Source organism: Gouania willdenowi, chromosome 15, assembly GCF_900634775.1.
Source record: "Gouania willdenowi chromosome 15, fGouWil2.1, whole genome shotgun sequence".
NCBI classification, from domain to species: Eukaryota; Metazoa; Chordata; class Actinopteri; order Blenniiformes; family Gobiesocidae; genus Gouania; species Gouania willdenowi.
The window spans coordinates 18,112,084-18,139,731 of record NC_041058.1 but is presented as its reverse complement, the minus strand read 5'-3'; the positions used below and the strand labels follow the sequence as shown (position 1 = coordinate 18,139,731).

Sequence of the window (27,648 nt, the reverse complement as noted above, 5' to 3'; positions counted from 1 at the left end):
GAGTGCTTGTGCATCCCGCAGAATGCGTCTTCCTGCCAAATTGTGCTCTATTACTCAGTGAATGCATTTGCACCAGCAGAGTTGTAAACTTTTTTTTTTCCTCCGGCTGCTTTTTTCGCCACACTTCGCTGCAGATACTCGGTCCTCGGTGGTTCCTTTACTGCACACTTTGAGGTAAATGCTGCTCACCTTTTTATCTCCTGCACCGCCGTAACAGTGCATCACATCAGCGAACAGCTAGCTAATCTTTGCTCTCATCTGCTTCTTTGCTCTTTATTGTTGTTTACGCACAAGTTGGCCCACATAAGTACCCGGGCACGGGGATGCATTGACTGTAGCGCTGTATGGTCATACGGTTGATTGCGAAACGTGTTGTTGTCAAGTTTGGCCTGATGGATAGACTTTGCATTTAAAATAAAAGCGAAGGAGAAAGTTGGCAGATGTTGTGGTTCAAGTGGTGAACGGATTAACTGGTGACCGCCTTAAAAACTGAAGCTGTACAAAAAATAAAAAGTGCTTCAGCTGTCCTTCAGTGTATTATCTGTTTTTATATCCGACAAAAAGTAGATTTATTTTTTTATTTTTTATCATTGAGGTGTAATATCACAGTTATCTTTTCGCGGTGTTAATGCTAATGTAGCATGTAGCAACAAAAGAAAAAAAAATAACGGTTTAATTTGCGTTTATTATTATTTTTTCTTCACAATATTAATTTTATTCAACATCTGCTGTTGGTAACAACAGCTCGAAGTGGGCCATCAGTTACAATGGTTACCAGTTCTACCAGTACACCGGCCTTAGCTAGCATGCTTTCTCCCTTTGCTATTGTTAATCCCCAAGCTACACCCGGCGCCCTGTTTCTTTATATACATGCACTTTTTAAATGCAACACTTTATTCCACCTTAAAGGCGTGCATTGGTGATTTTAAATGACAATTTCTTGCAGCGGCGACTTTAAAGGCATTGCGTGCAACGAAATGGAGGATTTCTGCAGCATCTGCAGGATGACACACACACACACACACACACACACACACACACACACACACACGGTCATGCACATTTCAGAACCTTAGGAATCCTCTGTTATGTCTCCAGCTCCTGTGTCCTCACTCCCATTTGTCCTGTGTGCAAAACGACTTTCTTTGGGGGCAATCGTCATCATCATCATGTTGGATCAGCTCTTCTTATCCAACATAATCTTAGTTTCGAGCATAAGGCAGACCTTTTTAGGTGGCACACCAGTAATTATTACCTTGCACTTTAGTGGGTACACAAAGAGTCTGGCTGTGCAATACTGGCCCCTTGTAATGTGTGTGTTTTTTTTGTTTTTTTTTTGCAGCCAATTGTTTTCAAGAATTTCTAGTTTAGACTTTTGAGCTTATTTAGTCTTTGATGGAACACAGAAATGCTTTGAATAGTTTACTCTGCATGCATTTGTGTTGTTTCTGCGCTAACAGAATTGCAATAATGCCAAGCTTGCAAACAACAGATTGGAAAAAGTCTGCAGAAATGAACCACGAGTACAATCTCTATTGTGCTAATACTGCAAAACCTGTGTCTGCAAATGGATGTTCACAAACTGAAACGTCAAGAACAGTCATGTGCAAACAGTTAAACCAGCACAACTATTTTCCACACTAACAGCTTCTTTTGAGAGAAGTGTTATGTGCTACACTGTGCAAGGCTACCACTATCTCTGCAAGTACAGAGGTCTTTTGTCAATAACGTCTCATTTTCCGCGACTGTCTCAAGACGTTGCGGCGCACAAGCATTCCAGAGATTTCAGGATGTGGTGTGCTGCGTGCAGGCGATGGCAGCCTGAAGCTCACTGGGTGCTAGTGCTCATTAATGCCTGCATTTGCCAGGCGCGCAGGCTGCAGAATACAGATGGACTGTCCTCATTCATGTCTAAACTGCTTCCTAGTTCTGCCTACATCTGCTTTGTGAATGGACCACAGTGCTCACATTCTGTATACTTCATTCTGTTGTTTCAGTTAAGACAATGGAATCTTTGTAACATTTGATCAGTTTCTCGTGATTATTGTTATACACACTGGGTAAACCTAAGGTTAATGACTTATTACAATGGATTTCTATGCTTTGCTAATGATTTGCTGTTTGCAAAGTGGGTATGAAGAGCAAACTTGTGCAGTTTCAGTCAAAGTGTGTGTGGTCACCTATGATGCAACCACTGAGCTCTGATAATCACATACCATTTAACTTGCGCTTCAACTCACCCTTTGCAAACAGTGTATTTATCCAGATGCATTCAGACATGATGACTTATGGGTCATGACATAAGCTCCCACAGCTTAGACTTTTCTTACACATCGGAAACTCAACTGTGCTTAGTGTGAAACACAGAAGATTGTGTTGCGTCTTTTGTCAGAGCCAAGCTGCCCTGTTGTACAGTATACTTTGCACAGTTGTGTGTGGGAGAGAGTGGGAGGTCCTTTCAGTGTCACACTGTTTCAGTAACGGGTGTGGTCAAGAATGTTGTGCTCAGTGTTCCTGAATTCTGTCATATTGTGGCACAAATGGTTATTACTGCTTCAGCTCTGCTAGTTTTGATAAAAACTAAAAGCACAGCAGAAAGCATATTGGTTATTTTTGTGTTTTGATCAAAGTGTTTTGCACAGTTTAGATCATGTGCATAAATGGCTTCTTTAATCCATAAAGGGACACTCAACCCAAATTATATGTAAGCTTAACTAGTTGGATTGAGAGGAGATTTAGAAGCTGCATAAGCAATAAAAAGCACTTTAAATGTACGCATGTATTAGGGCTGGGCAATATTGACCAAAACTGGTATCTCAATATTTTTTCTCAATGTCTATATACAGTATGAATTTGGATTGAACGGATTTGGAAAATAATCTAATTATGATATATTTTATATATAATATTTTTTTTTTTCCCCCCTCATTGTGATTGCGATTTAATATGCGATAATATTTTTAAGGGCTTCTTGTCATGTGTTTTTCAATGAGCACAAGCAATAAATCAATCTGTTTCATAATAAACAATGTTTCGATTTATTTCAACTTGAAATAAATACAAAATATACATTTTAAAGCACAGATTACAACATAAATCAAAAAAATCTGTGGCTTTACCTCTTCAACATATCTAGCTATAAAATATATATCTCAGAAATATGGAAAAATTGGACAGTTTGAAGAATATTAAATACTTTTATGATGTGAATTGCACTGTGATTGTATAAATAAAAACAAGTAAAAAAGAAATATATATATATATATATATATATATATATATGTCTCTATAGGTGACATTGTCATTTTCTATATCGCCAAAATAGAAAACTTGATGTTTTGAATCACGATATATTGCCCAGCTCTAGTCGACAAATTAAATTGCAGAGGACAAATTTCAATATATGTGTAACAACATATATACATGACGAATAAAGGCTTAAAGCCCAGTTTAATTTAATTTAATTTAAATAAACTGATTTGCTGAAATCTCCAAAATGGCTCTGCACAGTTTGCACACATATAAAGAGATATCTAAGAAGACTTGAAGTTGACATGCATGACTCCCAAGACATTTCTTGCACAGCATAACTGTGTAAAATTTAAACTGCAGTCATATATTGGTTTGAATATCACTTAAACAGTTACTGGTAGCTACTGCACAACATTTGCAAAAAGTATGCATGCTTTCTACAGTGAGATGTAATGAAAATCAGCATTTAGCTTCCTGATCATCGGTCATGCCAACATGACCTAATTAAAGCAAAGTGTGCTGTTACAAAAACCCCGGTCACCTTCCCCTCTTTTCCTCTTACCAAAACAAAACAAAGCAACAAAACAAAAAAAAAAACTCTTAGTTTGGCCATTGTGAGCAAGTATGCTCACTAACCAGCTGTGTGGTATTCAGCTGTGGGCCACGTGTCACAACTATACAATGGAGTGCCCCTTGCTGCTACAATGGAGTGGATGGTCGGTGTCAAAGGTCAGGCCTCCCCCAAACTCTGGCAGCCTTTCCTATCACCGTTCACTCGCTTTGCAGAAAAGACTTTCGATTTTCTGCTGTTTATTATTCACTCTGTGTCTCTGCCTGAGGGCTCCAGCATTCCGCCGTCCTTTATTGGAGCCCCAATGAGACATCAGATGAGCCATTGAGAGCCACCAGACGCCATCTGCACTGATAATTCACTGGTGGCAGCAATGGCCGGGGCCAGTTTGAGGACCCTGCGTGCTGCTGTGGTAAAACTCCAAGACGCACGGATTGGTCAACACTAGTCAGACAGTGAAAACTATCAGTAAACCTTGGAACTTGGTTGAATTCGAACAGGAAAGGCTGCTGAGTGCTCCATAACAAGCTAACAAACAGCCGGCAGTGATGGCGTCACTGCTTTCATTCCTGAGTGATTTAGTCAGTGTTGTGCGTAAAGACGTGCCTTTTTAAAACTTGCTCCGGTTCACTCTCACACATTTGTACTATTTCTGTCCCACATACATCACACACTCGCACATGCTTTGGAGGAAACGCAGCATCTAATAGCACTGTGATGGACACACAGTGGCACTGTAGTGGAATAACTGGTTCTTTAAAAAGCACTTAAACCTATTATTACTCTGCAAGGATGAACTCAGCATTTCATTTGTCTGATTTTGCAATTTCATTTCAAAACATGTCTTAGATTTGCAACGTGACAGCTCACATTAGTTTGCGATGCATCATTCTCTTGTTGTGCAGTGGATTGCTGACTTTGTGTGGTTGCGTGTGCTTTGCTGAAAAGTTCAGTGTTAGGTCTTTTTTTTGCGGAACAAGCAGCTTTACAAATTCTCATGTGTTTATACACATAATAAACCAGTGTATTCTGTGCATGAAATGGTTGGTTTGAAACGATTAGCAGAGGTTTTATAAGGAAACATTTGGACTTTCTCTTTTATATAAGACTTATTTTCATAGGTTTTGCAGAAATTAAAATAAAATACATTAATTTAAACTTGCACGATATGCAGCAGGTGTCTGTCTACCCTGCATGCATTTCACCAGCTGCTCTTGAGCGTCTGTGTGTGCACGCGTGGGCTTGTTCTTATGTGCAGGTTTGTGCGCGTGTAGTCAGAGAAAGGGATGCATTATTCTGGGGGCAGATGGGCAATACAAGTCACAACTCCTGCTCTTGAAATGTGATTTCCAGACTCCCCCCACCCTCCATTCTTTTCAGTGAAAGGGATCCAGCTGCTATCCCTTTCCATTTTGTCTACATAGAGACACGCGCGCACACACAGATTGGCACGTGTGGGGCATGCTTTTAGGTCAGATGATCGATGGAGGGACACATGGTGCCCAACGAAGATATCACACATTTTCTCTCCCTTCTTTTCCTCTCTTTTTTGAGTGGGGTCAGACCTTCTAACCTTTTTTTCTAATCCTATTAAAATCCCCCAGGGATCAAGGAACAAAGCTTTGACAATGTAATCTGGAAAGGCGTGCCATTGCCATTCCATTGGTTTTGTTCCGTATGTTCCCCCTGTTGATTCCAGTAGGAAGTGTTTGAGTGCAGCGATAACTTTCAGGTTATACTTCAATCAACAAATGCATTTTTGAGAATAACTGTTTAACTTGTTTTCATGTGCATGGATTTCTCAGACTGTGGATAATTCTTCTGACATTGCATTGATTCTGTACATTAACATTGGTATGATGTTTCCAACTACTTCAATGCTTTAAAGTCTGAAGTCAGGCCTTGTGGTCAGGGTGTATGAGGGCTACTATTTCCTCCATGCATGAACGATTTAATTTACACAGACCAAGAAAAGGTGCTGAAGAGTTTATTATTTCTGTTCTTGGAAGGCTGTGGTCATGCAGAGGTCTGCAGCTATACACATAGAAAGCAGCCAGACAGACTCCACAGGAGAGGCAGGCCGTCCGTCTGCTCCAGATACCAGCAGACATCCAGTCTAGATGCAGTTTAGTGGTTTGTTTGCAAAGGCATTAGAGGAGACTTGCTGCTTAGTCTGTTTTGGTAGCAAACATCTGTGCCCAGTTTGACCTCTTCCACTTATTTCTGAAACATTTGTTTGTGAGACATGATACAATCGGACCCCAGTTGAAGAAACCCCTGCACTGCATTTCAAATCACTGTCAAGCAACAACATACTCAACCCAAGCTTGTGCAACTGCAGCTCGTGTCCTTGAATATTTTGCATGCTTACAGGGTGGCCAAGCCAACAGACGATGCAAACCGTCAGAGCTCTGAGGTGGATGAACCCTGGGAATCTCCCAGTGAGGAAGAGGAGCCTCTCTATGGAACATCACCACCTTGTACCAACCGTCAGATGAAACGCATGTCCAGCAAGCATTACAGGAACATCCAGACGAAGAGTGGGGGGCGGTCACCAAACAAAGGTCAGTGTAGATCCATGTGATCAGTGTCTGGGGAGTTAAAGTTTCCTCAACCACTTTGCAACTTTATTTTTGAAATTGTTCATGATGTAGATGTAGATGATGCATTTTAGAAGAATTGAATGTTTTATCATGTAAAGCACATTGAGTTGCCTTGTGTATGAAATGCGTTATACAAATAAATTTGCCTTGCCTTGCCTTGCCTTTACTTATTGCTGATTAGTTGAAGTGGAGGGAAAGTCCTGTTGGTAATGGTAGTTTTTAGCAAACAGCAGACAGGAAATTTGATGCCTTTGAAGTGTTTGAAGTTAGTAGACACACAGTCTACTGTACCCCTTCGGACATTTAACCTGAAGCCATGCACCTCATACTCCTGCACATTAAAAAAAACATAATAATGTAATGTCATATACAATGTAGCCCTACAGAGAAATTTGTCCCTGAATTTTACCTATCCTGTTCAGGAATAGCATATAATACTCTATAAGGACACAATAAAACATCCTATTTAGAATTATCACTCAATTTATTTAACTAGCCTTCTGGCATTTTCAGTAAGAAAAAATCTCTTTTCATCACCCAGAAACTGTGAAATACAACTCACTATAACTTTATTGTGAAGGTTGAGGTTGAGAGGATGGACAGAAATCTTCAATGTTTGGCTGAATTTGAGAGAGTCTAAGTCTTAAATTGTTCTCCACGCAAAGTCTTGTTCTCTTTTTTGTTTTCATGTTTGTCAAAGCTGAAAACTCACTTTTATACAAGTACGTGGTGGCAAACGGCATCAAAGTCTTGATAGCGCGTTGGCGCTAGCGCAAAGCAATGTATACTGGCCATATTTTTTTAAGAGATTGTTTCTCTGTCACCACTAGAGTGTAGACTTATAGAGGCTAATGTGTAATTTGTGGCAATGCATGGAGGCTCTTGACTGCTGCTCTATATATATTATAGTTTTCAGTGTAAATGTTTGATTTATGTCCATCCTATAACAATTTGCGTACCCCACTTTGGGAAACTAGACTCTAGAGAAATTGTGAATTGGCCTCAGACCTCAATAATCTGTTTTGAAGGTCTATGTCAAAGCTAAGCTGGTAACTGTGGTTTTGCATTAATGTGATGACTGATTTAAATTTTTTTGGAACATATATTCTAGCAGACCTAAACACATCTGTCCTGCGAGAGAGTCAGAAGCCAGCAGAGCCTCCCGAAGAGCAAAGCTACAAGCAGGGCAAGAAGCAGAGGGCCGCGCTCCGCTCCACAGAACGAGACCACAAAAAGACATTTGAAGACTCCTTCATGCTGGACCCTCTCTCAAAGTCGAGCCATTTCGGAGCCCTCAACATGGACCCCAGGAAGCATTATTTAAGCTTGGGCTGCAGCAGTTGCAAGCTTCCTGTATCAATGCCCCACATAGCTCGGACTCATCGACAGACTTCTCGGACAGACTGTCCTGCAGACCGGCTCAAGTTCTTTGAGACTCTGCGGCTACTGCTCAAGCTCACGTCTATGTCCTCCAAGAGGAAGGAGAAGGAGCAGCGAGGCCTGGAGAACATGCCCTTCCTGGGCCACAACAACGAGGTGATCTGGTTGGAGCTGCAGGCCTGGCACGCACGTCGCTCCACAGGCGATCAAGACCTTTTTCTTTTCACCGCTCGCCAGGCCATACCCGACATCATTCACGAGGTGCTGCACTTTAAAGTGAACTACGACAACTTGCGAGCCATTCAGTGTTGTGGGTCACAAACAATCCAGGGGAACTATCAGAGTATCCCAGATCTGCTCTGTGGAGAGAACAAGCCAGCTGTAGCAGAGACCAACCACTGTGGAGTTAAACCATGGGGCTTTAGTGCATGCCCCTCCTCTAACTTGAATGCAGCAGAGCCTCTGGGGTCTGGTGCTGACTGCAGGGAGCATCTTCAGCGCCAGCGACTGGCGTTTGAACAGGTCAAGCGTGTTATGGAGCTGCTGGAGTCTGTGGAGGCTTTGTACCCTTCTTTACAGGCCCTACAGAAGGATTACGACAAGTATGCAGCACGAGACTTCCAGGGCAGAGTGCAGGCGCTCTGTTTGTGGCTCAACATCACACAGGACCTCAACCAAAAGCTGCGCGTCATGGCCACTGTGTTGGGCCTCCACGACCTCTCCCGCATCGGGTGGCCCGTCTTTGAGATCCCCTCACCTCGCTCCTCCCGTGGAAATGAAGAAGAGGCTGAGGATGATGAGGAAAATGACTCTACGGCCACTTTTACGGCGGAAACCGACAGTGAAGACAGGGATGCTAATGATGAGGATGAGCCAACATGTGTAGTAGAGGGAGACGTGTCTCCCACCCTGACTAATAAATTTGCCCATTTGCTATCAGAGGATGGATTTCTCCCAACCGTAGCTCCAGGAAGCGTAGAAGCAAGCACCGGTGGAGGTGTATTCTGCCCCACGGCGATCTACAGGCCCTTTGTGGATAAAGCCCTGAAACAGATGGGACTGCGTAAACTGATCCTGAGACTGCACAAACTGATGGATCGCTCTCTGCAGAGGTCCAGAGCAGCACTGCTCTGCCACAGTCCTGCACTGGAGGTAAGACAGTAAGACACTGGGGCTTCTTTTACGTTCACACGCACACTCCTCCAAACTTAGAATACATGTGACAATTTTCGACACCCGAGTCAGAAACTGTCCATTTGGGAATAAACGCATTATGGCAATATTTTCTAACTTGAGAAAAATGGCAAAATATTAAATAGCATTTAATCAATTACAATATCAAGCTAGCTGTTATTACAAAATATAAATAGATATATTTGCATTTAGTTGTTTGTTTTGAGCTGGTACAAGAAAGGAAAACAAAAAGGAACAAAAAATGTAATCTGTTTGCAAGGAAACTCCTGTCTGTTTAAACTTCTGGAAATACACAAACAAATACTAAACAGAATAGGAAAAAAACTAACAATCACTAATTTAAGATATACAAGAATACAATGCAGAATACCAACATTGGTAATAAATTCACATATAAAGACAAGACTAGCCATAGATGTAATAGGCTTATTAGTTAGATTAAGCTTCGTTCATCATATTTATTTTTAAAGGGTAATGGATACCAACCAGTGTGGGATTCTAGGGGCTGATGCCATTACTGATATATATATATATATATATATATATATATATATATATATAGAAACAGAACATTGAAATACACAGGATATATACTGTACATGAACACAAATTCATGTCATACCCAAAATATGATTCAAGACAAAGAAGCAGAAAACCGCTAACTTAAAAAAGGAACTTCAATGAGTAATACTGTCAACATAGGGACGGTAAGCCCATCGATAAATAAGAAAAGGCAAACTTATAATAGATTGTAAATAAATAATCAAAAATAAAGTTGCTGAAATCTCAAAAAGTAAACATGGATAAAATCAAAAAACGGCAAATTTGCAACAGTGTTGACATTTTGTGATCAATACGAGCTTATAATGCAGTAAGCAGGGCACAGAATCAACATAATCATGCTACAGAATAATCAGGGATGCTCTATCATTGGCTTTTGTCACTACCCATGTAGACACAACATCCATGTATTTCAATCCCCTTAGGTTTCAGTGTCTTGCCTGAAGAGACTCTAACACATGGGCAGGTGTAACATTCAACCTCTACCAAGGTTACATTGCATTTTTAATAAAAATAACTTCCTTAGTGTTGAAATGTTCATTGTTATGGAATTTTTGATAGAATAAGTCCTTTACACCACCTCGATGGACAACTGTTCATCATCCAGGGATTTGATGTTGTGTAGTTGTGCTGTAATTAACATTATGCTACCAGAGATGTTGCCTCATTTTGCTTTCAGGGGGTTATTTTATTTCTTACATGGATTTGTAATGATGGTTGTAAAGAGATATGAACGATCTAACAGTTAGGTCGTATAATTACTTCTGCTGGATGTTGATCTCTTCCCTTAAATTAGGTTTAGTAACGTAGCGGATTTAAATGGATTTGAACCAGTGATGACTGTTCTGAAGAAACTGTTTTCTATTTGTCTTTGTTGATTAATCAACACTTCTAAGATTGCTGATCAATTTAATGTTCAGAGGTTTTAGTTCAAAAATAAAGTGGGGTATGACCCGAATCTGGTAACTTACTGTACACAAGTTTAATTCAGGGCCAGGTTTAGATGTTGTGATTACGTCAGAATAATCTGAGACTAGTTCCCAGGTTGCTGTAAAAGCCAAATGAAATGACGTCATCATGTGCTCTGTAACCTGTAGTTTGCAGACTTCCCTGACCCCATGCTGTACAGCGATTACCTGCCTGAGCTTTCACGTCACATATCCTGTCACGGGCCGACCGACCCGGAGCTGGGGTCAGACCAGGTGTCCTGGGAAGACTTGCTGGACATGGATCTCCCATCTTTTAGGCCAGCATTCCTCGTGCTGTGCAGAGTCCTGCTCAACGTCATTCACGAATGCCTTAAACTACGACTGGAACAGAGGCCGGCAGGAGAACCATCGCTGCTCAGCATCAAACAGGCAAGCTACTGCTGCTGCTGCTCAAACACCTTTTAAATGGATTCTTCTGATGGTGGCTAAAAATCACTTTAAGGAAAACCCCCTCCCTGGGTGAAATTACACAATTAAACAATTATCCAGGTTAACACTATTTGATAACTCATCACTTTCATGTGAAAACTACAACTATTACAGAACACAATGATGGCGATAATGATTCCACCTACTTCTTACATTTTGCATGACTGAAATGTTATTTTAACTGTAATAAATGAACATTGTCCACATGCATATACTATCATAGTTCATAAAAAATGGTCAGGTTTGAGTGGCCGCGTGGGACCCTAGAGAATCTTATTATAAATCTGAAAATGGGCATGCTTTTTTTACCACAAAGGGAACACGACTTCACTCAGGGAGGGTGTTTTTTGAGCCACCCTACTTGCTTAAATTAATTGGTACGGTGAATAAAAATGTCATTTTTTTTTTATTATCTGTGCTTTGCAGTTGGTGCGTGAGTGCAAAGAGGTTCTGAAAGGCGGCCTTCTGATGAAGCAGTATTATCAGTACATGCTGCGGGATGTGGTCACTGATGCTCAGGGTTTACAGACCAACGCCAACATTGATGAGTTTGAAGAAGACCTGCACAAGATGCTGGTGGTAAGACTCTTTCTCTCTCGTCTGGTGGTACATTCACTATATAGGATGGTCCTTGAGGTGGATTTGAACCTTAAGATTCTTACTGTTTACTGCTGTGCTTGTAGGTTTACTTTGACTACATGCACAGTTGGATCCAGATGTTGCAGCAGCTGCCTCAGGCATCTCACAGCTTAAAGAACCTGCTGGAGGAGGAGTGGAACTTCACTAAGGTCATCACTCCGTACATCCGGGGAGGGGAGGCCCAATCTGGGAAGCTTTTCTGGTGAGTCGACGACCTACAATGGCACTAAATGAACTCTCCATGTGTTCACACTACATACTGTACAAACTAACTGAAATATATCCTGCTCCATGTAGTGATATTGCTGGGATGCTGCTAAAATCGACCGGAGAGTTTCTTGATGCCGGTCTTCAGAAAAGTGACCATGATTTTTGGGAAGGAGCAGATGACAACCCAGCCTCAGATGAAATCAGGTATGGAGCACATTGATTATTCAGAAACTCTGTCACATTGATTTAATCATTTTCTTTGCTGGGGTCGATTCAAATATCGGTGTTAATATTTTTGGTGTGGGTGTCGGAGCCTTTTTTCTGTCAGTATACCTTTCGATTTCAATTATTGTAAAAATGGTAAAATTATACCTTAAAAGCACTGACGGGTAGAGGGAAAAGATGATATGAAACATATTTTAATTGTTGTTAACTACATATGTGTGACACATAGAACTGTAACATGGTTCCACAGGTTTCTGTTTAATTAAATTGTAAATGGAAGTTTTTATTGAATTTCCATGCCAATTACAATTACGAAGTCAATTATCTGAACTCAGTTACAATTAAATTATTACAGTACCATATATTTCCAATTACAATTATAATTACTGCATAATTGTAACTAATGATCAATTACAGGATGACAATTACCTTGATTATTTTTCACAGTTTAAATATTTTCCAATAAGTCATTTTTGGGTTTTAAAATTTGTTTTTGACTATTATATCTTGACATGATTGACTAAATGCCAAACATTATTCAACACAATATTCTGTTCTCTGAATTTAGTCGGGATATTGGAATGTTGTTGTTTAGAAATAAGACCAGCTGTGATTTAATCCTTGAGTTAATGATTTTATTTTCTCAGACGTTCAGTGAAGGAGACCAGCCGCTCACTAAAGGAACTGTTTCACGAGGCCAGAGAACGAGCGTCGAAGGCCTTGGGCTTTGCCAAAATGCTTCGCAAGGTTATTAACAGCAGCAGATGATTCTTCTGAAAGGTGCCAAACTGTGGCTCATCACTTAGTGTGTTTATTCCTCTTCTTTTTTCCTGTTACTGCAGGACTTGGAAGTTGCTGCAGATTTCAACATCACTAATGGTGTGACTGGTCTCTTGGAGGCTCTTAAGGAAAGACACTATGTCAAGGTTTGTACTTACAAGAAAAATAAAGAGCATCTTTATTTTCTGTTTCCATTTCATTCATTTATTTATTTATTTGAATTAGGACATTACATAGTAATCAAAGCATCAGCAAACAGCATCAACATTACAACCAGAATCAGAAAGGATTTTATTTGTCAAAGTTTAAAAACAGCACAAAGAATTTAACTTGGCAGTTGGAGCAAAGAACACACACCAACATATTGAGGTGGTCACCTGCCATCATGTTTAGATGAAAAGTGGGAAAACAGGAGGAAAGGAGGGGAGAGGGGGGGAAAGGCAGGTCCTAAACTGAGTTCCCTTTGGGGAGCACTGCATAGAAAAACCTCCTCAGCGTGAACCAAAAACAAAACACAGTCACAACTCTTAAAATAAAAAAAGAAATTATTTAATTTTTTTTTTTACCCTAACAAAATGGGCATATTAACTATAACATTAATGAACAGAAATATTTGTCAAAACAGCACATTCAAGTGTTCACTCAACATCCCACTGTCCTTCATGGAGCGCCTTAAGGAGCATAGCTGAGGAGGCTCCTTTTTTAAACTTGACAACATAGCACGTGGGCAGAGGACTTGCAGAGGGGGGTTGAGGGATGGGGTGCCACTTACACTATTTACAATAAAAAAAACAACAGCCAGGAGCACAATATTATCTATGGGTGCGTGACTGGTTTGTTTTCAACCAATTTTTGAGAAATGCTTTGATGTTTTCTGGAAGTGTATTCTATAATTTTGTGCCACTGATAGACACCACCATTTGGCTAAGTCTCCTCTAGTTAAGGTTCTGGTCCTTATTTAACACATGAAATCCATTATAGGTGGAGGGGCAAGCCCATTTAGAACTTTAAAAATTAAGAATGCATCCAAGACCATCTGATAACTTTCAAAATCCAGTATGTTGTACTTACTTTGAATTCTCTCACAGTCACAGCTTCTATTTTATGCTCCTAGGTTCAGATTCCAGGCTTGGAGGCGCTCCATGTGTTCGTGCCCTGTGGTTTGATGGACCAGCGGCCGCTTATCCTGCAGCTTCTCAATACTGCTGCAGGTATAGACTGCTCCACTGAGCCTGATGATGAAATAGCTGAACATGAGGCATACCTGCTCATGAGCAAACACAGACCCGGGGACTCCACCACCGACTCTGAATGGGCTCTGTGGGATGGAAAGCTGCTCAAATTAGTCCCTCAGATGGAAACCGTCGACACGTTAAGGACCATGAAGGTATGCGTGACATGCTTTGTTGACATCCGTGTGCATGTGCTTGAGTTTACAACGTCCCTGTGGTACGTTGTGCCTCCAGGTGGAAAACATCCTTCTGATAGTGATGCAGTCGGCTCACCTGGTGGCCCAGCGGAAGGCCTTCCAGCAGTCCATGGAGGACGTACTCACCCTCAGCAGGGAGCAAACGTCCAGCCAGCCTCTCATCGCCACTGCCCTGGAGGCGCTTAAGGTACTAGCACCACCACTAGGGAGGATTTCCAACCCAGTAGAGCATTGGTTTATTAAGAACTGCTGTAAAACCAGGTGCATCTCTGTGTCCTAGTTTCACATCTGATTTTTTTTTTTTTTTTTTTTTTTGTGCAGCTGCAAAACCATCCTCGAAGCATTTACAGTTCAGATTTTCAACTGAATAAAACCACATTTCTACTTAGATTAGTAATACTGGTTGTGCTCATTTTTTGCTATTGATGCATTTCATAGTAAGGGTGTAAGAAAAAAATCGATTCAGCGATATATTGTGATATTTCATCATGCGATTATCATATAGATCCCAAAAAAATGTCCAAATTTCTGTTTTTTTTAAGGAAAACATGATTTAATCATTTATTTGTGTTAACATATGCATATAATGTAAACACCCGGTCACTATGTGTCAGTGAACCACATCAGACCTTGTTAAACTACCTCACTCCTCAATATATGAACATACATGTTTTTGATATTGGTTCTTGAATTACAGTTAGTTACCATTTACTTGTTCTCGCATGTTTAAAATAAATAAATAAATAAATTGTATTTCATATAATTTTGGACTTGTAAAGGTGAAATTTCTAATTCTTGATATTGCAATGTATATCATATTATTTAGTATCGGGATATATTGTGTTGTGGATCGTATCGTATCGCCAGATTCATGGCAATGCCCACCTCTATTTCATAGTAGATGATATTTTCCTTTTTTCCTCCAACAACAGGATGAAGCCCTACAGCTCTGCATAAAGATCAGCACCGCCATTGACCAAGTGGAGTACATGTTCACCACAGAGTTTGAGGCAGACGCGGAGGAGTCGGAGTCGTCCACTCTGCACCAGTATTACAGAGAGGCCATGATACAGGGCTACAATTTTGCCTTTGAGGTAAAAACCCACTGGGTTTACAAAAGTAACAGCTTTTACAAAAGATCTTTGCTCCACTCTGTAATTTTCTGTGCTTTAAGCTTGCGTCAGAAAGCCTCCCGTGCAACATGATTGCACAATTTTAATAGAATAGAATCCAAAAACGAAACATGTGTTTATTGTTTGCAGTACCATAAGGAAGTGGTGCGTCTGATGTCGGGGGAGTTCAGGCAGAGGATCGGGGAGCGCTACATAGCGTTTGCCAGGAAGTGGATGACCTACGTTCTGACCAAATGTGAGAGTGGCCGCGGTACCAAGCCCAGGTAATGGCGGCCGCCTTTTGTCAACAGAACATTCAAAGATTACAGATGTGTTTGCCTTTGAGTTCGCTAGGTGGCAGCTAGTGTCACATCCTTCATGCATGGTTTGGATATGAGACTTGGGAACGGTTTTATTAGCTTAATTGAAGAGTAAGTGATTGCCAGTCATTTTGGTGGGCGTTAGCATTACTCTATCCAATCAATATGTGCTTTTCTTATCATTGCTATCATTGGAATTTGAATAATGAATTTATGATATATATATATTAAAAAAAAAGAAAAACTACATCCTGTGACACTGACTTGCCAGAAAGTGTCTTTGCCGAAATTATTGTTTGTTATTCTTTTAAAACTCATGTAACTCCACTAGAGGGCAAAGATCTGCATCCCCCTACCCCTCCCACCCACATAACATTTGTTAAGCATAAGTCTGCATGTGTTTTGGGGGATTCTTTAGCAGACAGTGACACCTTGCTTCCAAGCTGGGATACGATCACTAACATGAACACTGACTTGAATTTTGCATTGCATGCTTAGATCTATTAGGATGCACCAAGAAAATTTCTCCATCCCTTCAGTGGACATAATAACACTTTAAGTAGATCTTATTGTGAATTAAAAAGAGAATTCAGCTCATACATGAAATGCATTAACTGTCAAATTATGTTCATTTTCCAAACAATGTGTATCAGATTTGAAATAAATAAATAAATACATGTATATGTATTTTAACATTTTTTGAGACAATTTTTGTCCTTTGTAATAATGGTCGATCATGTGGGAAATACTTCCAATATTAGCCTGCTGCTCAGTTTAAAAACAAAGTGTGACCTTTAGCCCAGAACATTTGTCCACCTCTGCTTTATAGATCTAACTAAGTGGGTTAAACAGTAAACACAGTCTCTTTATCATCCCCTTCAATGTCTATAATTTTTCATTTTTATTTTTTTTTTATTGGCATGCTTCAGTTGAAAAGCTGTTGTTTATTTATTGGCGTGTTGCAACTGACTTGAAGAGGTGCATAGTGCTACCTACTTTACTGGAGTTTGTAAATCATGGTGCCATGTACTTCAGGTTACAAAAAGAAAAGCTAAGTACTTAGTGTACCACCATTAGTACACATAAGTCCATCATTATTGCAAGGGTTTAACTTTGAAAAGCTGTTATTTGTGTATGAGCTTTAAAAACAGGATCCAAGCACCTGTCCTCTTTCAACCTGATACATTTATTCCTCTAATGCATTTCTTAAAAACCTCAGGGACTCACAAAATAACTGCTTCACTTGTCCCATCTACAGGTGGGCCACTCAGGGTTTTGACTTTCTCCAAGCCATAGAACCAGCCTTCATATCAGCATTACCAGAAGATGACTTCCTGGTAAAAAAAAAAAAAAACACGTGCACACACACAGAAAAAACCCCACTTTTTCTTCTTTTTTTCTAAGTATCATGAAGAATATTTACAAATTGATTTTGTCATTTTATAAATGTTGCTTCTAGAGCTTGCAAGCCTTGATGAATGAATGCATCGGACATGTGATCGGAAAACCCCACAGCCCAGTGACCGGCCTCTACATTGGTAAGATGATCCTCGTGGTCCTGATGTGAATGACAGAAAGTTCAAGTTAGAGAAACACTCATTGGTAAATCCAGGTTCACTTCGGTGATGAGCCTCAGTGTGCCACTAATGTTGGAGAAAATAACACGTTTGTTTAGTAGAGAAAGGAAAAATGGCATTCTGGGTGAAACCACAATTCAGACCACACCCATTGTCTGCTGCTACAGCACAATTACTACAGTTGATTACAAATAAATAGAGGTTACATGACAAATGTGAGCTAAAATATTTGTTAAAGGAAATGTTTTTACCTTTAAAAATCAAGAAAATGAAGAGATAACACCCAAATGTATGCATTAAATATTCTGTGTGCAAAGGAAGTAATATTTTCATTTACCTATTTTTCTCTTTGTCCGTCAGCAGGATTATGTCAAAAGTACAAACTATACATCATGAAAAATTGTATTGCACTTTGGAGGGGATCTACATCAATATACTGATTCTTGATCAGTTTTAAAAAATTAAAAATCCCTGTCTCTCATCATTGGGGAAATTTCAAAAATTCATATCTTTTTTTATAACTGACCAATCTTTTTGAAATTTGGCTCAGTTATGAAGGGTTTGTTCCCCAATTAACCCACAGAATTTCATGCAGATGGGATCTGGATTGTGCATTTGCTAAAGGATTTATTAAAGGATGTGAATTTCTTACAAACCTTTAAAGAACTGTTTTTTAACTTTGTGGTTGTGACCCCATTTGAGGTCGCCTAGAACTTAAATGGGGTCACCTGAAATGTTTATTAGTAATTGATTGAAAAAAAATCCTATTTTATTAAATTATTTTTTAAATTAAAACAACACACAATCTCAAACAATTGTATTCTCTACTTTTACGTTCACAAATATAAATCTCGTTCAAATAAAATGCAGTATGAAAATATCTTAGATGGTGTAATTAGTCACTAATTCTGTATTTGTAGCACTGTTCACAAACTCAAAAACTAATTACAGAAAAAAAAAGTCTTGTGATAACAAAATGGGGTCGCGATCCAAAAACGGTTGGGATCCACTGCTTTAAAGTGTGATTAACCATGTTTTTATGGTAATGGTGGTTTTTCTCCACGAGTGACAACATTTGACAAGTTAGTACCATTATATTCAATCTGGGAGAGCACTTTGGTGCTTATTCAGTACTGTTCAGTGTTCATACTTGTTTAGAAGCTAAATCTTTGTTCTGTTTGCATATCGACTTTGCACTGCCATGGGTTGAGTTTTGTTACAGTTTGATTAAACAAGCTGAGCATTGTTTGTTTATTTATCTGATTCTTTAGCACCCAGGAACAGTCCACGTCCAGTGAAGTTCCCACGCTGCCACAGTGACCCACCAAACCCAAACTTGTTTATTCCAAATGCAGAAGGATTCAGGTAGGTGACCGTCTACAGCCTGTGCTCTCACATTGTTCTGTGCTCAGTGTTTTTCCCTCCTATTGCTTTATCGTGCATGGCTATGCTTTTTTACTTACTTGCTAATTATTAGAAGCTGTAGTTTGTCGGAGCTTGTGTGAGCACAACAGTCCCTTAACCAGCCACCCGGTCACAGATGCTGCTCACCTCATCTCCTCCCAGCAGCAGCGCCGCAGTCCTCAGTTTGTTTTTTTCACCACAGCTCTCGGAGTCTCCCCTGCGATCTGCGGAACCAGCTTTTTCCCAACGGGCCCCGTCCCGTCCCTCAGGGACAGGGGGAGCACGGCCCCAGCAAAGTACCCAGCAGCACAGCCAATGACGTCAGGTAGCTCTGCCACCCCCCCACACGCTAGAGACTGTTGTCAGACCACCAACCAATCAATAATGGCTTCACCAAGAGCAACTTAGATTATAGAAGTAAATAATACATTTGAGTCCTTGAAGTGAAAACTAAAGCCCTTATAGGAGGTGCCACTGGTTAAAGGAAGTGCTCCTTTGTGCATGATGTGAAAACCTCACTCTGATATTCTGCTTGTCAGTGCTTTTGACATCAGTCTTGCTTTGGTGTTGGTGATTTACAGCTTTCAAACCTTTTTGGCTTTGATGTGTGATATTAAAACCTTAGTATGGATGACTGATGCATGCTGAGCTGTGTCAAATCTGATGGGTTAATGTGTTGCCTTTAACACAAGGTTATCAATGGAATTATATTTAAGTGTCTGAATAATCAACGTTCAGATTTAGTTGTGTTAAAATGTTTTAAGTTTTATTTGGCAAAAAAAAAAAAGAGGGTTTAGTTTACAGCTGACTTCGATCGAGTTATCAATAAACTACAACGACGTATTAGGGCCACATTAAAAAGTCATATCTTAATAACGTTGTAATTTAATATGATTAAAGTCGTAATATTTTGAGATTAAAGTCGTCATTTTATGAGAAAAAATTTGAAATACAAACAGGATCTTGTCTGTATTTATGTGAGATTATACTTCTCGTTAGGTTTCACACATAGCGAAATATTGAGCCTTTTGGTCCATCATCACCACACTGTTATCAGTTTATGGACTTTAAAGGTGAAATATGTAGAATTTTCAACTTTTAAATATCTCTTAAATACCTAAAATCCAATTGAGTGTTAAGAAACATGTCCTTAGCCGTCATACCATATGTGATTTTTTTTTTTTGAGACTACATATTATATATACATTAATAAATATTGCCAGCCCGGCCAACCTGTGGTACCTATTTTCACCAGTTGGGTGAGTATAAGCCTATTTACAGCAGAGCAGTACCTGAACTAGTCCATCTCTGGCAACAAACATCCATCAAACAGATAAACGCTGCGCGGCCCCTGAGGTTTACAACTAACAAACAACTGCTTAAACATCTTCACTCATGAACGCATCACACATGTAAAGTTGACGATACACATTGGACCGCATGACCCACCAAAAACATTTGCGGGATGTAGCAGAGAATATTGTCACCTGTACATTCAGTAGTCAGGACCGGATATGGCCTAAGTGTTGGTTTTACTCAGTAATGCCACCTGGTGGTGGCAGAAAATGCTTGCAAATCTCACATATTGCACCTTTAAAGCAATTTTGCAGACTTTTGCGTTTGTTCTGACGTAGGAAGCAGACTGATATGGATCAAATAGCCTCCTTTGTGGAGGAGGAACTGGCTGGAAGTGATTGATTTAAGGCAGGGGTGTCAAACTCAAATACTCAGTGGGCCAAAAATGTAAAACTTGGACAAAGTCTTGGGCCAACATAGATATTTATTTAATAATCTTATTCCAGATAACAATGATTGTCTTCATAAATAAAATTCAAATTAAGATCATATGCATTTTTGAGCCATATCCAGGTCCTTGTGTGAGGAGATCCTCTGCCCCCCCCCCCAATACAATCACAATTTAAAAGAAAATGAAGAGCCATTCTTTTCCTTTCCTGCAGGAAAGGAGGAGAACACCATCACGAGACGTGGGGATATTTTCAGGATCGGATGTATGCAATCGTCCGCGCCAAATATAATTACACTGCGGGCCAGAGTTTGACACCCATGGATTTAAGGGTTATTAATTGCATTCGCTATAACAGAGAATTATGGGCACTATACCTACATATACCTATATTACGACTCTATTCTCAAATTATTACAACTTTAAACTTGAAAAATTATGACTTTATTCTCGATATATTCCAACTTTAATCTTGTAGTGCTCAGATGTGTGTTTTTTTTTTTAATGCGGCTCTAATACGCCATCGTAATAAACCAAATCACAAGTCACAGCATTTTATATCCAGAGCAAATCTGTTCAGAGGACTAGCTGAGGTTTAATGACAGTAGATGAGATTTTAGTGTGTTGATCCTTGACATCATGGCCTTTAACAATAAGTGAGGCTCACTCACACTGTCCGTCATGTCTTTACAGGGGCTCCAGTTTCCACGAAAATGATCGTCTCTCTACTGTCGCAGCAGAGCTTAACTTTAAGTCTCTGAGCCGCCACTCGAGTCCCACAGAGGACAGAGAAGGTGTGTGTATTTTTGTGTGTGTTTTCGCTAACCAGGAAAATGAAAAGCACATTAAACAGTGAGATCTTATCTGTGATTCCTGCAGAGCCGTTGTATCCAAAGGGAGACCCGAACAGCTCTGCGCGTCGAAGCTGGGAGCTCCGCACCTTTATTAGTCAGTCTAAAGGTGAGACGCTGTTCAAGGAGTAGTTCTGTGTTTATGTGTGAGGACATGTGGGTTGCTTCAAAGAACTTTAAAGCAATTCTCCACTGTTTTGACAAATGTGGCCTAAAACCTTTGAAATGTCCTTATTAAAAGATCTATGCCTAACAAAACACATTATTTTGCACCATATTTATTTTATTAACTTTTAAAAATGGGACTACTTTACTGTTTTAAAACCTGTATTCCACCTTCTTGAAATCACGTGATTGAAGATGTCACAGCCCCATTTGCATCTAAACATCCCATTGTTTTTATTTAATTGTTTTTTAGATATTTTAGCAGCTTTTTCAGTCAAAATACCAACTTGTGCTGCTTGTGGTTGCTCTAAATAATCACGAAAAGGTAAAGATGTCGATGTAACCCTCTTTGGTTTACCAAAAGATGAACAGTGACTATGACTGCAGGGGACGATAGTTCCCACTCTGCTGTTTTTGTTGTAGACAATGAAGCAGAGAAGAAGAGCTCTCCTAAGGGACCTGACCTTTAACTCTCCTTTAAATAGTGCACGGTTGATGCTCTGGTGACCGAAGTTAGTGAGTAAATCAGAGACTACAGGTTTTGAAATGGTAAAAGAGTCCCATTTTAAAAAGTTATTAAAACAAATATGGTACAAAATGATGTGTTTTGCATAGATCGTATAAGGAGGACATATCAAAGGTTTTAGGCCACATTTGTAAAAACAGTGAAGGATCCCTTTAAAGGCCTTTGTCTGTAATGAATGTGAGGAAAAATTGACAATAAGTTTATCTATTGAAGCTTGTGGTTTCTCTTCATTCTTAGACACAGCAGCACGGCAAAGTCCAATGGAGGCCGTCCGTCGATCCATTCGCAAGTTTGAGGAGAAACGCTACGCCATAATGAAGCAGCGTAACATCATCGGCCAAGTGTGTCACACTCCTAAATCCTACGATAACGTCATGCATGTCGGGCTCAGGAAAGTGACCTTCAAGTGGCAGAGGGGCAACAAAATAGGTATGGATGCTTTGTTTTGGCTGCATCATGTTGTGTGGTGTGAAACTCATTGATTCTCAGTGATGATGTGTTGTGTTTTCAAACAGGCGAGGGTCAGTATGGGAAAGTGTACACATGCATCAACGTTGACACTGGCGAGCTGATGGCTATGAAAGAGGTTTGTAGCTTTAACTATCCCTTATTAAACTTTCTTATTAACACTGCTGTGTTTGTGACCAGATTCGATTCCAACCAAACGATCACAAAACGATAAAAGAGACGGCGGACGAGCTGAAAATCTTCGAAGGCATCAAACATCCAAACCTGGTGCGATACTTTGGAGTTGAGCTTCATCGGGTAAGGAGAAACATTTGCTCGGATGTCACATGATGTGCACTGGAAACAGTTTAGTGTGTAAACATGCGTGTGGTCATCCCGCAGGAGGAGATGTACATCTTCATGGAGTACTGTGACGAGGGCACTCTGGAGGAGGTGTCCAGGCTGGGGCTGCAAGAGCACGTCATCAGGCTTTACAGCAAGCAGACCACAACGGCCATAAATGTCCTCCATGAACACGGCATCGTCCACCGGGACATCAAAGGTCAGAGTCTCGTCCTCAACAAAAACTTTATACATTTGGAAATCAATTATTTATTTTTATTTTGCCTTGGGATTAGGAGCCAATATTTTCCTGACATCATCTGGCCTGATTAAACTGGGAGACTTTGGTTGTTCAGTGAAGTTGAGAAACAACACTCACACCATGCCAGGAGAGGTGAACAGCACTCTGGGAACAGCAGGTAAGGGATTTGATAACATGACGCTTCAGGTTTGTCATGATAGTGAATTATCACCTGAAAAATCAAACACTAGTTCTGTACATTTCAATGGATTACAACACAAAATGTTTTATTCATCAGTTGCAGTTTGATAAACTCTTGGTGTTACCGGTCAAAGATGACCTGTCATTAGAAATGAATGGTTGTGACTAAATGTAATGGTTAGAGCTGCTGCCGCTGATAATTTTTTAGGCAGTGGCTATCCGTACAGTTGCCGTATCAACATACCGATATTCTATCCATACGCAACGCCCCTCATTGGACAGTTTAGGTCACGTGACTAAGACTAATCCTAACCCTAAGAATTGTTGCGATATAGGGTTATAACCTAACCCTACCCCTAACCCTGAAACGCTACGTATGTGTACTTTGGTAAATATACCAATAGCACCAGGGGATGTCCATAATTCAACCGTACGAATAGACACTTTGAATTTTTTATCACCTAAAATCATAGTGTATACCTCATAGATCAATGAATCCAGTCGAACATCATTTTCTCCTAAATGGGTAGAAATTGCTGCTTGAAAGTTTGTTTTTTATCTCCACTGTAAACACTCGATTTGTTGAAATTGTCACTCATTGCATTGTGGGATGTGGAGTCCCGTAGGTGGATGCATTGAAGTGTTTTTATTTCATTCTTACCGTGATTTCCTGGGTTTTTTCGCCAGACAAGGAGGACAGAGATTCTCTTGACACTAGTGTTGTTTCCTGTATTTCCCGTCATCTCAGAATGAAGTAAAAACACTTCTGTGCATCCGCCTACTAGACTCCACATCCCACGATGCAACATGCAAAAATGACAACAAATTCATTGATCAATGAGGCCTCCATTGTGACTGTAGCTCATAAATTATCGAGGGTAGCAGCTTTAAATTAAAACAAGCTACATTCTGCAGGATATGCATGTTTTTATTTACACTGTTGCTGTCACCCTTCATGTTAACTCTTTGTGTACTGATATATAGCATTAGTCATGGTGTCCTTTGCCTTATTATTGTGTGATTAGTCAAACCCAGGCCCAACAGTTTCCATCTTAATTCTCTATTTCTCAGCATACATGGCCCCTGAAGTCATCACTAGAGCAAAGGGTGAAGGTCACGGCCGAGCTGCAGACATCTGGAGTTTGGGCTGCGTCCTTATTGAGATGGTGACTGGAAAGGTAATGATTGAATATAAAGCGAGAGTAACCAATAGGCAAACAGCTACTGTCTAACCCAACCTTTTTTTTGGAATGTAAACTCTTTTTAATATCAGAAATTTCTGGACACCCACAAGACTTTATTTTCCTTCTAGAATTAGTTTTTAATCATGTTTGTTATACTGTGTTACAATCACAGAGAAGCCAGGATTAGTGAACATTTATACTATATAGGGATGTAACGATTCACTCAACTCCCGATACGATTCGATTCACAATACTGGGTTCACGATACGATTCTCTCACGATTTATTTTACAAAATGGGACTGTAGATGATTGATTGATGACTGATAAATATTCCTTTATTTTTTTTGGGAAAAAACTCAAAAATACTGTACTATTTTCCTTTTATTTTTCATTGTCAAAAGTATCCCTTGATAAACTATTCAAAACAATGCAATTTAACTAAAAATAAATCTTGAATGAAATAAATAAAGGAATAATACAAATGAAGAAGAAGCCTATTAATTAAAGTTCTGGTTCTATAGTAAACAATGCAAAACTACATAATAGTTCCTTTCCTTTTTAAAAGTGCAACTGAAAATGTATTTTGTGCCTGAACAATTGGACTTTAAAAAAAACAGTCATTGCACTGAATTTACATCAGATATTTGTTTGGCCCAGCAGAGGGCGCTGGTAACCCAGTGGTCAGTTGGCATGCATATATTTTTGCAGTGAAGAAGAGATGCTACGCTAGCAGACAGAGCTAATTGAAAAACGTGACTTTCACAGATATTCACGTATTATTACAGATATTCTTTTAGCGCTAAAGGGGTAAGGAGTCATTTATGAACATGTTTAAGAGTGGAAGGCGGCCAGAAATTAAGTAGTAGCAGATTCCGCCCGCCACCTACGCTTCTGGACAAGAGAAGGATAGATTAAAAAAAAAAAAAGTACTGTGATTCAATTTTCACAGTATTGATATGAACCGTGATACCTATGAATTGATTTTTAACTGCCTTACATCCCTAGTACTATATATATATTATATTATTTCATTTATTATTTATTATATGATTTTATTTATTATATTATATATTTATTATATATTTTTTATATTTGAAAAAGTGAAAATATAGAATACATTTGTTTATATTTTAAAAAGAATAATTTAAAAAAACCTATTAATTCTGAACTTTTTTTCTCATCAATTACAGCACTAGACATTTCAGGCAACCCCATTTAAATTCCAGACCCACATGGGGTCCATAGCTCAAGGTTGATAAACCCTGGTTTAACCACTGTTAGTGGTTTAAGTAGAAAACAGAGCTTTTTATTAAAGCAGGATTAAAAGGTAAAGTGATCTGGAGAAAATGCTTAGTTTATTTATTTTTGTTATCTGAACAAAACACACCATTATGGTATAATTGCGGTTCCCTTCTGTGAGCTGTTACTCATTTCTTTATTTACCGTAGGTCCTTTCTTTGTTTGATTTGAAGACCAGATTTCTACTCTTAACTCTTTTATTTGACTAAATCATTGTAGGATTAAAATGGGAGTAACTGGGAAACTCTTCTGCTTTTGTCTTCATCTCCACCCACAGCGGCCCTGGCATGAATATGAGCACAACTTTCAGATCATGTACAAAGTGGGAATGGGCCACAAGCCCCCCATCCCAGAGAAGCTGAGCACAGAAGGAAAAGACTTCCTCAATCACTGTCTAGAGAGTGAACCCAAGCGACGCTGGACAGCTAGCATGCTGCTAGATCACCCATTTGTTAAAGTGAGATGCCGTTTCTGTTATTTAATCTGTTCTCAATCTACGTTTCAAAGTCTTTAATAATAATATATTTTAAAGTTCCTTAAATTTACAAATTATCATAGAATTCCTCCATTTTTGGTTGAAATATCCTATTGCATAGTATAAACATGTGCTTTCTTCTGTCCTGTTTCAGGTCTGCACTGATGAAGAGTGAACTAAAGCTCCTGTGTGACCTTTTTTGGTAAAAGTTCAAATACCACTGTACACTTTGTTGGTCTAAACAAACAAACATAAATAACAACAGTTGCTGTGGAGAAGATTAAGTCTCTGCTGAAGGCACATGGAGTCAAACTGAGGAACTAACATTAGGACAATGTCAGATATCACCAGGCTTATATGTACCCAATGGACTGTGGGATGAAGGGCGGGGCTTGGGCTGTACATACTGTAAAAAAATAAATAAAAAAGAATTGGCATTCATGTATAAACAACATTGTAAAGTTACAGTAACTATTGATATGTTTCTCACTGGGGAAGAGAACTCTGCAAAGGCGTCAAGAAAAATGATGTCAGTGTGAAGTGAAAAGGGGGTGGGGGACGAAATGTACCGCACTTTGAAACTTTTTACTCAAGAGATCCTGTGAGTCATCAGTTATGGGTGGAAATGATGGATGTGGTTGGTTAGCCTTGGTGAGTAGAAGGAGATCCACGCAAATCAGCAAGTAATTCATCATTTTAGCTGGAGTGGAAATATGGAAGGATTTAGTTTTTATGCGTTTCTCTGTGGGGACAAATGTTCATATGTAGAAATCCCCCCCCCACCCCCCACCCCCACCCCCTCCCTTTACATTCACTGGTGAGAAGCTGATGGTGTGTGTGGAGCAAAGTTGATTTCATGGAGAAACAAAGGTTGTTCTCTCTCTCCTGCTGCTGAACACATGAACACTGACACATGCCACGACTTCTGGTCTTCTGCTGCTCTCACAGTGTTTGCCATGTAAAAACAATATCAATAAACACCAGTTTTGTAAAAAAAAAAATAAATTCTGTATACATTATTTATGTTCCGGCCCAGATATTTTTAGGCAAAACAAGACAGCAGCTGTTTGCGTATTTAAAGGCAGATTTTAAAGACCTGTCACACATTGCATCTAGACACCATGGAGCTGTTGGTCATTTGTTTTTAACAATGATTAATTGCCTCCATAAGTGGGAAAACTCAGTTTAAAAAAAAACAATTTAGCATTGACTCCAATTGTTCATGGGAACGAAATTCTAAATGATGTAAAAATGTGTATATTTTACAAAAAGGTACCATGACTCTAAAATGAACATTGAAAATGGATTTAGCAAGAATTTTGCAATTCAAACATTTTGATGCACAGGCTAAATATTTTAATTAAAAAATGACTTAACGTATGTTATTATTGGCTGTAAAGCACATAATTATGGCCAATCAGTAGCTATTTGGAATATTTACAATGAATGATTTTGCCTAAAGTCAACAGTTTAATCCCTCAGAAGCAAACTCTGATA

General features: G+C 39.4%; 1 protein-coding gene across 5 annotated transcripts in view; it reads left to right on the top strand.

Annotated features, from left to right (window-relative positions):
* map3k4 (mitogen-activated protein kinase kinase kinase 4) overlaps nucleotides 1-26,603 on the top strand; it is a 29,945-nt gene extending 3,342 nt beyond the window's left edge. For 2 of the 5 annotated variants that reach the window (XM_028468653.1, XM_028468649.1), the window contains exons 2-27: nucleotides 6,197-6,387; nucleotides 7,538-8,958; nucleotides 10,659-10,919; nucleotides 11,406-11,558; nucleotides 11,663-11,820; nucleotides 11,916-12,032; nucleotides 12,701-12,800; nucleotides 12,896-12,979; nucleotides 13,948-14,220; nucleotides 14,300-14,449; nucleotides 15,195-15,356; nucleotides 15,525-15,658; nucleotides 16,953-17,031; nucleotides 17,154-17,232; nucleotides 18,543-18,636; nucleotides 18,878-19,000; nucleotides 21,113-21,213; nucleotides 21,299-21,379; nucleotides 22,199-22,390; nucleotides 22,477-22,547; nucleotides 22,610-22,726; nucleotides 22,811-22,970; nucleotides 23,047-23,169; nucleotides 24,264-24,370; nucleotides 25,954-26,133; nucleotides 26,306-26,603. In XM_028468653.1, coding sequence (XP_028324454.1) covers nucleotides 6,318-6,387; nucleotides 7,538-8,958; nucleotides 10,659-10,919; nucleotides 11,406-11,558; nucleotides 11,663-11,820; nucleotides 11,916-12,032; nucleotides 12,701-12,800; nucleotides 12,896-12,979; nucleotides 13,948-14,220; nucleotides 14,300-14,449; nucleotides 15,195-15,356; nucleotides 15,525-15,658; nucleotides 16,953-17,031; nucleotides 17,154-17,232; nucleotides 18,543-18,636; nucleotides 18,878-19,000; nucleotides 21,113-21,213; nucleotides 21,299-21,379; nucleotides 22,199-22,390; nucleotides 22,477-22,547; nucleotides 22,610-22,726; nucleotides 22,811-22,970; nucleotides 23,047-23,169; nucleotides 24,264-24,370; nucleotides 25,954-26,133; nucleotides 26,306-26,326 — 4,611 coding nt within the window. In that variant the 5' untranslated portion in view covers nucleotides 6,197-6,317 and the 3' untranslated portion in view covers nucleotides 26,327-26,603. Of the gene's footprint in view, nucleotides 1-134; nucleotides 175-6,196; nucleotides 6,388-7,537; nucleotides 8,959-10,658; nucleotides 10,920-11,405; nucleotides 11,559-11,662; nucleotides 11,821-11,915; nucleotides 12,033-12,700; nucleotides 12,801-12,895; nucleotides 12,980-13,947; nucleotides 14,221-14,299; nucleotides 14,450-15,194; nucleotides 15,357-15,524; nucleotides 15,659-16,952; nucleotides 17,032-17,153; nucleotides 17,233-18,542; nucleotides 18,637-18,877; nucleotides 19,001-21,112; nucleotides 21,214-21,298; nucleotides 21,380-22,198; nucleotides 22,391-22,476; nucleotides 22,548-22,609; nucleotides 22,727-22,810; nucleotides 22,971-23,046; nucleotides 23,170-24,263; nucleotides 24,371-25,953; nucleotides 26,134-26,305 lie in introns of all 5 variants that reach the window. The other 3 variants (XM_028468654.1, XM_028468651.1, XM_028468652.1) reach the window with 3 other exon arrangements.
* The last annotated feature ends 1,045 nt before the right edge of the window (nucleotides 26,604-27,648 follow it).